This window comes from Chinchilla lanigera, unplaced genomic scaffold, assembly GCF_000276665.1.
Source record: "Chinchilla lanigera isolate Chin_1 unplaced genomic scaffold, ChiLan1.0 scaffold00045, whole genome shotgun sequence".
NCBI classification, from domain to species: domain Eukaryota; kingdom Metazoa; phylum Chordata; class Mammalia; order Rodentia; family Chinchillidae; genus Chinchilla; species Chinchilla lanigera.
In genome coordinates this window covers 18,765,155-18,777,219 of record NW_004955446.1, presented here as the reverse complement: position 1 = coordinate 18,777,219, position 12,065 = coordinate 18,765,155, and the positions used below count along the sequence as shown (strand labels likewise).

At 40.3% G+C, this 12,065-nt stretch overlaps 1 protein-coding gene across 2 annotated transcripts in view; it reads left to right on the top strand.

Annotated features, from left to right (window-relative positions):
* The window catches only part of Nnt (nicotinamide nucleotide transhydrogenase), a 92,514-nt gene that overhangs the window by 805 nt on the left and 79,644 nt on the right, over positions 1 to 12,065 (top strand). For both annotated transcript variants that reach the window (XM_005392733.2, XM_005392734.2), the window contains exons 2-3: positions 3,952 to 4,153; positions 9,238 to 9,467. In XM_005392733.2, the coding sequence (XP_005392790.1) occupies positions 4,003 to 4,153; positions 9,238 to 9,467 (381 nt within the window). In that variant the 5' untranslated portion in view covers positions 3,952 to 4,002. The remainder of the gene's footprint in view (positions 1 to 3,951; positions 4,154 to 9,237; positions 9,468 to 12,065) is intronic.

Here is a 12,065-nt window from a genome sequence, read left to right as displayed (position 1 = left end):
GTTCGCGGGCTGCGCGGCCGGCCCGGCCCAGGTGAGCGCGGCGGCGCTGGCGAAGGCGCGGCCGGGGAAAGCGGGGTGCATGGATGCTTGCAAGCCCAGGGCTTGGGAGGGGGAGCAGAAGGGTCTCCGAGGCCCCATCTGTGCCCTGCTGCATTGACGTGGAACGAGTGGGTGGGGGTTCGCGCTCGGGACCCCCGCAGAGGGCGAGGGCCGCGGCAGCAGCCGTGCAGGTGCAAACCCGAGAGCCCTGGAGGACAGTGAAGGTCGCGTGGGGGCGTTTCGGCTCCACGCACCGGTGAACAGCGGTCAGACAGGACTTCTGGTGGGCGGTGCGCCCAGCGAGGTGGCAGCTGGACGCTCCAGCATCGTCCTGGAACCGAGACAGTGTGGGAATGGTACCCGGGTGGGAGCGAGCAGCGGCGGGCTGGTGTGGAGATGGGTGCAAGCTTCTGCGAGGCCCGGAGGGCCCTGCCAGGCGAGGGCGGAGAGGCAGTCCTGGGGTCGGCCTGGGCAGGGCTGGCTCAACCTTGAGAGGCCCAGTGACTGCTATGCACCCTGGGCCAATGGGCTTCCGGGAGAGGTTATAAATAGCGGGGCGTGCAGATGTCAGAGTGGCAGTTAAATTGCAGCGGGAGGGGCCGCACTGGTGACAGTGGCCATGGCACTCGTGGCTTTGGGCGAGGTCATGCTTCCTGCCAGGCTGAGCTTGCCTGAGTAGGGTATTGTGTCCTTGTCGGTATGTCTTGCTTTTACAAGCGAGCCGTGCTTACGCTTGCCGATGTCTTTCATTTGCCCTGTGGTGCAGACAGTCCTTAGGAGACTGTTTGGCAGGCGTCTCCTAGGACCGACTGTTCCGGAGAGGTGGGCCATAGTTGCTACTTACTCTTGTTTAGATCGCTCCCCTCTTTTCCGTTGTGCCCTTTTTATTTGCAAATCTTGGATTTAAGACAAATTAATTAATAGGGACAGTTTAAGATTACCTCGTTAGTGGCTCAGGTTTCTTACCTTTGCTGATAGAGTCACTGTACCACAAGGCTACACAAACATTTCAGCTTCAAGGGAAATCTCCAGAAATTCCTTGGGGAAGGTATATAATGGGCACCCAGGCCTTGGGATATCTATGCCTACTTGTGTAGTCCTTCAGTAAAAACCAAACCAAGCCAAACCTTGTTGACTTCCTCTGTTTTGGGCAAAGCATTGGGCCAGAGGTAATACCAAAGTGAATGTAACAACTAATCAAGGTAGTATGTTCTTTTAATCTTCTCAATGACCTTATGAACAGGGCATTTTTTTAAATCCTTGAAACCACCCTCTGAAGTAGGTGCTGTAGTTCTTCTCAGTTTAAAGACAAAATCAGTTACTGAGAAGTTAGGTACCTTGCCAGGGTCACACAGCACACCTAATAAGTTGAAGGGGTTTCCAATCCAGAGTCCACCTGCTTACTCCTCATGTCCTTTGCTGGGTTGGGTGCTTGTCCTCAAGCATTTTACTAGCTATTAGAGGACATAGTTCCTCTAATAACTTACATTAAACAGCCACAAGAAGGGGCTGGGGATTTAGCTCAGCGGCAAAGCGCCTGCCTGGCAAGCGCAAGGTCGTGAGTTTGTTTCCCGGTACCGGAGAAAAAACAAAAAACAAACAAAAAAAACAACAACAAAAAAAAAACAGCCACAAGAACGCCACACTGACAAGGATTTTTCCTCTCCAATTTTGAGTTATAAAAATTTCCCTTTTGTTGCTTCAAAGCCTAGAAGCACAGGGGTGATAAAAAAGCTGAGAGTTAAGTGGAGATAGGGAAACTGGCTTTCTAGTGAGGAGTACTGTGTTTGGCCTAAACGTGTGCTGGCTAATGATAAGACAGTTCAGCTACTCTCTGAATATTTTTCAGAGTCATTTGTATTTAATTTAGGCTTCATGATGGAAACTGCTCTCATCAATAGACTAGTTCCTGATCTCTGCCCTGAAGGTTTACGACATGAATGAAGTGGCCCTTTTGAAGAAATCGGCCTGCGAAGGCCTTGGCCCTACTGATACCTGATGCCCCTGCCAGGGATCTGCTCAGTATCAAATTTTCTTCTTCCCAGTAGGCAGGACAAACTCCCCGTAGTTAAGTCCGCGAAATAGGACTTCAGCTTTAAAACACTGCAAAATCTGATTGAATTATAACATTTCTAGAGCCTAAAAGGGCCCTAGAAACCTGCTGTTCTATTCTGTTTTAGTAGATGAGCAACTGGAGGCTTGGAGAGGTTGAAGTCAGATACCCCGAGTGGCCTACTTGGACAATAGGGGGCTATATTTAAAGCCAGCTTCATTCATTTGTTGATGAGGTCTGGAAAAGCTTTGTCAGTTCTGTAAAAATGGTGACTTTTGGGGGGAGCTGGAGTGATTCTGGAAGAGTTGGGTAAGTCAGGAGTTTGGGATAGGAGCGGGTCATTCATTATTGGTAGAAAAAAAACTCCCCCTCAAGACAATACTTACCTTTTATATATCTTTGTATCTCTCTCTGTTTGTGGCATAGATTCTGTGAAAGTTTGGATGCGTAGCTAAATTTTGAACTCGCTTGTCTTCTCAGCTGTGAATAACCCTACATGTGACCCATGAATGAATGAGGAGGATATTTATGGGATTTAGGAATGCTTTAGGACTGATGTGGAATGGCATGTGGGAAGACTGCAAATGTAAACTGTCCATTCAAATGCAAAGAATTATTTATACACATTTTTAGCTGCATGCCTGAATCCATGTTGATTTTACTCTCTACATTGAATATCTTTCCTTTCTTTTTCTGAGCCATATAAAAGGACGCAGACGCAATCACCTTCTTTGTTCTGTTGGGGAACTTGTGTGACTCTGTTCTGTAGTGTTATTACTTGTTGACTTTTCCCAGCTCCAAGTGCATGGCCTTTTCCAACTTGACTTTACAAGTGCTTATAAGGACAGAGCCTCTGAGACTCTGTCCTTAGTACAGTTTGTTGATTTAAAGGGCATCTTTTTTAAGCACTGCCTGGGCTGAGAATTTCCATTACCGGTGTTCCTTTTTAGTTTTTTAAAGAGGATTCTTCAGGGCCTTGTGGTAGCAGTTTTGAAATTAAAAAATGAGCCAAAATTCTCTTCTTCTGGAGCCTGGAAAAATGCTTATGGAATATGCTGGGGTCTAGTGCTCAGCTCACTGGGTGCTTAATTGATGAGTGCCTAGTTGATCAAAACCTACAGACATAGTTGGTGGTGGTAGTGAAGTTTGACTTCCCATTCTTGGAAGAAGGAAATAAAAGCTGGGAGTTGTGAGGTGGAGTGTACTCCACCCATCCCTGGGAATCCGCCTAGGAGGGAAAAGGAAGTAGATGAAGGTGCCTCAATAACAGTAAAGGCCTCATAGCTCTAGAACGTTTAATATTCTTGAGAGGTACAGTTGGCAGACATGAATCTTACATTCACTCAGGCGGCCTCAGTTCAGGGGATCTCACTGGCTGAGCATCCCGCTGCACTGGATAGGATGTCATTTTTGTAAGTTACTATTGTATTATATGATACATTAGATAATTTAAGGAAAATTCAAAGGTAACTTTGTAATTTTTTTGCTGCACATTTTGACTAAGAAGAATCTTACATTTAAGATGTTACTTAATTCTTTAGGGGTACGTGTGTGTGTTTGTGTGTGTGTGTGTGTGTGTGTGTGTGAATTTTCTAGCTACATAAAGATCAAACAGACTTATATGTAACTTAGGCTTGGAATTGAATAGTGAGTTTATAACTCTTAAGTTTTACCTACTTCAGTAGGAAAAACTTTGCAAGGATCTTCTATAAGAACTTGGCAAGTAAATTCTTCGTAGATGTCTACATATAGCAGTTATATTCTAAGCTTTTTAGATTAGCAATTTAGATATTATTTAATGTTCAAAAGACAGTATTCTTTTTCTTGGCATATAAACCTTTTCTTATCTCTCCCCTTAGTGATTTGCCTACAAGGAAGCCAGATTCAGAAAGTTGGCAGTGCATATCAGCATGGCAAACCTGCTGAAAACAGTGGTGACTGGCTGTTCCTGTCCTTTACTTAGCAGTGTGGGGTCCTGTAAGGTTCTGCCTGGGAAGAAGGACTTTTTACGAACATTTCATACTCATCAGGCACTGTGGTGTAAAACCCCTGCAAAACCAGGTAAAGTCTTTTTTAAAATTTTTAAAAATTCTTTTATATTTTAAAGAGAAAAAAATAAAATGAAATTTCAAAACGTGATAATAGGAGAGTAACAATGGTTAATACATTGTGTATTGTTATCTTTTATTTAGTTACTCACAGTATAAGATATAGGCATTTAATTGTCCAAACAATATTAACACAAACCTTTCTTTTCAAAGAACGAAGACAAATTAGTAGTGTAACTATTCTGGTTTTTTTTTTGTGTGTATATATATATATATATATATATATATACATACATAAATTTTGCTTTCTTTTCCTTTTCTGTTTTACCCATCCCACTTTCTCTTTCCTTTTGAACAGTTTCTTCCTGTTTTACAATATTCATTGTACATTTTGGATCTTATTTACCCTTTAAGTTTCTTACATTGGGGAGACAGTACGATGTTTATACATGTGAGTCTGATTTATTTCACTTACGAGTGTGTTCTCAAGTTGCATCCATTGACCTATAAAAGTCTCCAGTTTATCTTTCTTTATGGCTGAGTAATATTTCATTATATAAAAAGACCACATCTTTTTTATCCATTCCTCGGTTGATGGGCATTCTCGTTGTTTCCAAGATTTAACTATTACACATTGTGCTGCTATAAGCATGGCTGCACATATATCGCTGTGGTACTATGTTTTTAATTCTTCTGGGAAGATACCCGGAAGGGGAAGAGCTAGGTCAAATGGGATCTCCAACCCTAGGTTTTTGAGGCATCTCCATACTGATTTCCACAGCAGTTGTACTAGTCTACACTCCCCTCAACAGTGGAAAATGGTTCCTTTTTCCCCACAGCCCTGTCAGCATTTGTTACTGGTTGCTTTCTTGGTTACAGCCATTCTTTCAGGGGTGCGATGGAGTCTCAGAGTTGCTGTAATTAACCAGGTACAACTTATGCTTCAAATTATAGGCACTAACACCACTCTTGATGATAGGTAAAAGCAAAAGCCATACAGTTTTATGTCCTGGTGTTTGTGAGTGATTGTTTTAAATAAAAGACAAGTGAGTGCTGTTTTATGTTTTCCATATGTAGAACTTCCTGATTGCCTTTGCTAACAGAGAAGAAAAAATAATAGAAAAAAGTAAAGGTAAACCAGTTTGAATTGTACTGGGGAGCCTGTTGCCCACACTAATATTTCTCTGGGCAACCTTCCCTTATTCCTAGTTAATACTAGGAAATTATACCATGTATAGCTCATGTATACTCAAGAATTAGGGTTTAAGTTAATTAACGCTTCCTGATTTAGTAAATAGCAACTTCATCTCATTTGCTCCAGTCAGAAACCTTGCAGTTACCTTATGTCCTCAGAGCTTTACCTTGTGTTGAGGTACATCTCAGCGTGCTTGATTTTCTTAGCATTTCTTGATTCAAGCCACCATTATCTGCCACTGGACTGATGCATCGGTCCCATAAATAGTCGCTGAGTTTTCTATCTCTGCTGCAGTTACAGACTTCTGTACTTGCAGTGAGGATAATCTTTTTAAATGTAAGGTCATGTTGCTCCTCTCAAAATTCACCACTGGTTTCCCAGTTCATACAAAGGCTCTGAAACCTTCCAGGGGCCTTCCACACTCTTTCAAGGCCTTCTCTGATATGGACACCACTTGCTCCCGTCAGGGCAGAAAAGGAGAGACTAAAAGGGGATGCTTCTAAGCTGAGTTAGCTGCCTTGCAGAAGCCTTCTCAGAGAACATCCCAGTATTTCTGACTACCTCTCATTGGCCCGACTTACAGCATATGGCCATTTTTAAGGGAGATTTAGACATGTAGTTTTTATTCCAGATAGCAACATACCCAGCTAAAAATGGCCTTTTGTTACTGAGGTGGAGGAACGGGATGTATGTTTGGGAGCAACCTTTGTTACATAGAATGTCTTTCCTCACTTTGTAGGACTTCTTTCATTAAGGACTCTTGAACTGCTAGGCATTTTGAAGTTTTTGTTTGTTTGAGTCTGGCCTGGTTAGATTTTATAGCCTCTTTCCCTTGACCTTGGTAGGTTGGTTGGTAGGTCACTATTGTTAGGGTACCATTTCCTAAGAGTTCCCAACTTTATCTTCAGATACTTTCTGTAAACTGCTCTAGAAAGCCAGGTTACCCAGTGGGATAAAATGGTGCATAATATGAAAGTAAGTAACTGTGTGGAGGACCTGACACTTGTCCCTGTGAGTATATCCATGGACTTTAAGTTCGCTATATTAACCACATATAAGACTTTTTTTGTTTATTTAATTTCTGATTCTTGACTCTTCTCTAGATAATACTTTTTATTCTCTAAAGACCACATGTTGTGTTTGCTTGCTGTGTGTCTTGTTTTGAGCTGTAGGTTCCCCTCTACTTTTTTTCTTTAAACTTACTTGTTGCGGAATTTGTTACCCTGTACAATTTATAACACTCTAAGTTTGGCTAATTGAATTGCATTGGTTTTGTTTAACCAGTGTCTCTGTCTCTTTTATTTTTTGTAACATTTAGATGGGTATGGAGGCTTTCTTTTTTTTTTTTTTTGTCAATTTGAGACAGGGTCTTGCTATACAATTCAGGCTGGCCTTAAACTCATTTTGTAGGCCAGGCTGGTCTTGAACTCGCAAAGATCCTTCTACCTCAGCCTCCCGAGTGCTTGGACTACAGTTGTGTGCTACCACACCTGGCTTGGAGACTTAATTAGAGTTAACGGTACTCTTTTTTGTTTTTGCTCAATTAGGCTTTGGTTTCCTTTTTATTGGGCAACCCTACTTCATTGGTGCCATTGCATTACATCAAGAAGATTAATTGTGCGCTTAGGTGTTGTGAAGTTCCTATCAGTTTTTCACTCAAAGCATGTAATTGCCTTTTGACTGATGGTTATAAATTTATTAGAGACTTCAAAATGGTGACATTCCATCATTCCACGTTCCTTTATTAGTGAGAATTTTTCTATAAAGAAAACCTTTTGCTTTACTATTTGATTATCCCAAGATTATACTGGAAAGGTGAAATAAATACTCAATTCTTATTATTTACTAGTTTTGCTAATAATCAGTGAGATCCTTTATGTATTAGTTTCCTAGCCCACTGTAACAGTCGCAGGCTTGTGCCATTGCCACCCAACACAGACTTGTTTTCTTGTACTTCTGGAAGTCAAAGTCCAAGAAGAGCTTACTGGGTTTAAATGTAAGTGTTGGCAGGTCTGTGTTCCTCCTGGAAGCACCAGGGGAGAATTTGTTTCTGTGCTTTTTCCAGCTTTGGTAGAGCACTTGCAGTTGTTGGGTTTTGGCCCCTTTCTTCCACCTTCAAAGCAGCAGCACAACATCTTCAAACTGGTCTTGGTTCTGACTCTGCTGCTTCCCTCCCCTACACTTAAGGACTGTTGGAATTACCTGGGGCTATCAGATAATCCAGGATTCTTTTCCTATTTCAAGGTCAACTGGTTGGCAACCTTAGTTTCATCAGCTGCTATAGTTCCCCCTTTGCCTTGTGTTGCAACATGTTTACAGGTGTTTCAGAGTAGAACATGGAGACGGGTAAAACTCTCAGACATACTTGTTTTTTTTTTTTTTTTTTTTTTGGCAGTATAGCACCAACTCATGCATTGTAACATCTTTGGATGTGTTTTATTCCATTACCATTGATGCTCAGGTTACCATGTTTGGCCAGTGGAAGCCAAAGTTGGGTTTCAAATACATTTGACATAACTTCAGTCATTACTGGTATCTTCCTTGACTTTTGGCATAGGGCATATGTTTGAGGTTGTCAGATAACTAAACTCCAGATAGTATATGTGATTTAATTTTGTGTATCAACCCACGTATTTGCCAGCTTTCTATTTTCCTCCTCCTCAAGAAAGGAGTAAGCATTTGTTTGCCTTTAGTGTACTGTTAATTGTTAATGAATAAGCAATATGGGAATCTAAGACTGTATATTCATACAGTTTTAGGTTGACTTGATCTCTCAAAGTCTTTCATAATAACCTACTCTGTATTGATAATCTGATTCACTTTTTTATTGTATATATTCAGTGTTCAGTTTGAAAGAGTGGATTTGCTACACTTTAATAAAGTTTATATAGAAACAGATACTGCATTTAAAATGTGTTTATACCCACACATTGGGTAAAACAGCAGAAAAACCTAATGCTCTTTAGGTAAAGCTATCTGGAATCATATGTACATAGAAGTTTGTACTCCATAGGCTCTTTTGAGTTACAAGGGACAGGATGGCAGCAGTTACATTTTTTGTTGAGGGTTTATTGTATGGATTCTTGGGAAGAATGGGAGCCAGGAAGCCAAGCCTTTACTTCTTGAAGAAGTGAAGAGTGGTACTCTGGATTTCAGAGCTATGTCTGTCTTCTCTCTTTGTGTATCTGTTATTGGTGTGTCTACCCCTGTTGCTGCTGACCTCCCTTTGATAACCTCAAGGCTGTGCTTACAAATGACTTCTGCACCATTCTCCTCTCCTTGTCTCTTTTTGTGAGTTTCCTTGTCAGACTTCCTGGGGGAGAACCTGATTGGCTTAAATTATCACTGGCCAACACAGAATATCCTCAAACAGAGTCCCTGTATAGGTCCCTTGTAGGCTGTAGCTGCTGGTTTTCCTCCTCTCTGCCCTGTGGATGATTATCTTTGACTGACTTGTTCATTCCTTGTCTGTTTATTGCTAAGCTTGTACAGTCTCATGGTACAACATTTGGAAGTCTCTGAGGAATTTCCCGTGGCCAAATTACCAGGAAGGGGGCTTTTAGGTGTGTTAGTCACCAAAGTGTATTGTACAGGATTGTTCTTCAGAATGGTGGCTTACTTCCATCTTTGTGAAAGGTCAATACAGGGAGAGTAATCTTAGTGGATTCAATTGGATAGTGGAGTTAGCATCTGTGTGCTCTCTCAACCTAGTATAGAGGTAAACGATGAAAAATTTTCATCATTTTTCAGCAAAGGTGAAAGAATTATAATTTTGAATCAAGAACATCATTTTGAATAACATCTTGTGAGTAATGTAGTTTGAAGGACAGGCTGCTGATTTTCAGAAGTCTGCCATTTTTTTTAAGCTTTTTTTTTTTTTTTTTGCTTTTATCTTTCTGCAGGAATTCCATATAAGCAGCTGACTGTTGGGGTCCCCAAGGAGATTTTCCAGAATGAGAAGCGAGTGGCGTTATCTCCTGCTGGCGTTCAGGCCTTGGTCAAACAGGGTTTTAATGTCATTGTGGAATCAGGTGCAGGCGAAGCTTCCAAATTCTCAGATGATCACTACAGAGCAGCAGGTGCCCAGATACAAGGAACAAAGGAAGTACTGGCTTCTGATTTGGTGGTCAAAGTAATTATTCTTTTCTCTGTCTCATTTGTAGTGTGCCGACTCTTGAAATCTTTCTGTAGAAAACTTAAGTTGCTTTCATTTTACAGCTTTTCCACATTCTTGTTCATTGACACATAATAATTGTACATATTTATTGGGTACCATTGTCACATTTTGGCATATGTATACAATGTGCAATGATCAGGTGAAGGTTTAGGATATTTATCATTAATCACTTTTGCTTTGCCTCTCTGCAAACAATGCCTTTTCATCAAAGAAACAATTGCATTTTGTGAGTATTCCTCATGTTGCAGTAGAACTTCTATCAGGCAAGGTGATGTATGTTTAACCAAGAGAAGAGGAATAGTGACATTCATTTCTACATTTGCTGTGCAGAAATTCCTTTTTCCTTGGCTAAGGGGATGTGTATGACATGATCCCATCCATATCAGGAACTCCTATAGGTGAATAGTTAACTACCACTGGTGCGGAAAAAAGGTGTGAAACCCAGCCTGGGACTGAACGTTCAGTGTCTGATGCCTGCAGGCACAGTGATTTACAGTGATAGAAAGGCTGTCTAGAGAGGGCAGGATTGTTCTGGAGAAGGCAGCATTGGGCTGAGTGGCAAGTAGCCTTACTGACTTTAAAGGGTGTTAAGATCAAGTATAGAAGTCTGTAGGGTACAGAGCTTTAGAAACAAAATCTGAAGTGAAAAATTACATAAGGAGGGGGAGTGTGTATCAAGAGCAGCACAGGTGATAACAAGAGTTAAGAATTAAATTAAATCCTAAACCACCATCAACCAGGTCAAACAGGGATGTATGGATTATAGAAGTATGACTGCTAGATTAAAATAAACTCTTTTTTTTGAAAAACATGTGTTTCTTGTAGTAACTTCTAACCTGAATCTGTTATGTAGTTCTTTTTCCTTTTTTTTTTTTTTAAATCAAAGACTTCTGAAAAACATGGCTGGATCATTTTAGTTTGGTGCTGGGGCTTGAACTCAGGGCCTCAAGCATGCTAAGCATGAGTTTGACCATGGAACTGCTACCTTATCTCTGACAGAATCTCAAATGGTGACTCATGCAGAAGGTGCAAAACTAATTATTACATATAGAAAATTTATGGCATGAAGATAAATTATAATTCAGCCAAAACTTCTTAAAGTGTTTTATAGATACTTGGTGATATAATTTAATATAGTAAAAGAATAGGGAAAAGAGAAGAATAAATACAGTACATTGCAATGTGTTTTAAAGGGCAAAACCTTTTGCAGTGTTCCTCAGAAAAGGCTATAAGGGTCTCCATAAATTTTAAAAATGCTCTGCTGTCTTTTTAGGGATTCATAATGTGCACAGGCTCATTAAAAGATGCACTGAGAAATCTGTAATATGGAAGCATAATAACTTTATACTGGGACTGATAAGCTCTTTGACCTGGGCCCATTCCATTGAGCCAAATCTGTTAATATGCCAAGGGACAAATTAGAGGGAACATTTGATTGGCTTAACCTACTCAGATGCCAAGACTCAGCTGAGTGTTTGAGAGAGGTTAGTAGAATCAATTCAGAGTTGTCCTCCAAATTTTGACTAAATACATGTTACAGATTTTCATGGAGGAAAGATAGACCTTGTGTGTGTGTGTGTGTGTATGTGTGTGTATCAGGTGTGCTGGGGATAGTGTTCTTCACTGAGCTACACTTCCACTCAAAATACCTTTTTTGGGGGGATAGGGGTTGAATCTAAAGCCTTGCGCCTGCTAAGCAGGTGCTCTACCATTGAGCTACACCCCCAGTCCAGTGATTCTTAAAATTCCCACTTTAGGATCAAATGCATCCCAAGGTCAGCACTTGAAATGGAACTAACAGATGAAGGCATCTTGTAGGTAAATTGAAGTGGAATGTTGTGGTAGGAAATGATTGACCAGGAATGTTGTTTTTTTGTTTAAAATGAAAGCATTACTGCAGACCAGGAGCTAATGAAATGTAATGATACTTGTTAACATAAAGAATATACTACAGCTTTTTACTTAAGCCCTGTTCAGCAAAGCTACTAGTTTGAATTGTGTTTGTCTATAAATAGTCATCTAGAATTTCAGGGTGACACAAATCTATACTTACTGACTCGGAGACTTTAGTTTACAAAACTCCTGATATTTCCCCACTTGGAATGGGGAAATAATATGCTTGCCAAAATTATAAAGAATTGAACCTTTGAACATACAACAAAAACTTCCTAGGTATTCTAATGTCTAATTTTGCTAGACTAATAGGTTTTGGGAGGACAGATTTATTACAATACTTTCATATTATTACCTTGCTCTGTAGTTAATTGTCAAACTTGACCTGGTGATCTGTATTTCTTGTGTGTTTTCTTTACTCAAAACAGTCATAAGTCATTAGTTAGGGAGCAGATAGTATGCTCTGTGTGTGCCTTATCCTGCTTAAAAATTTAAGCGGACACTTACTCACCGATGAAAAGTTTACTTCTGGAGTATTACAATATTTCATTCATGGAATGATATTTAAATTATCCTGTTTACTTAAAAATGTGATTAATGTATTTATACACACACACACATACATATATATATATATAGGTATATATATATATATATATA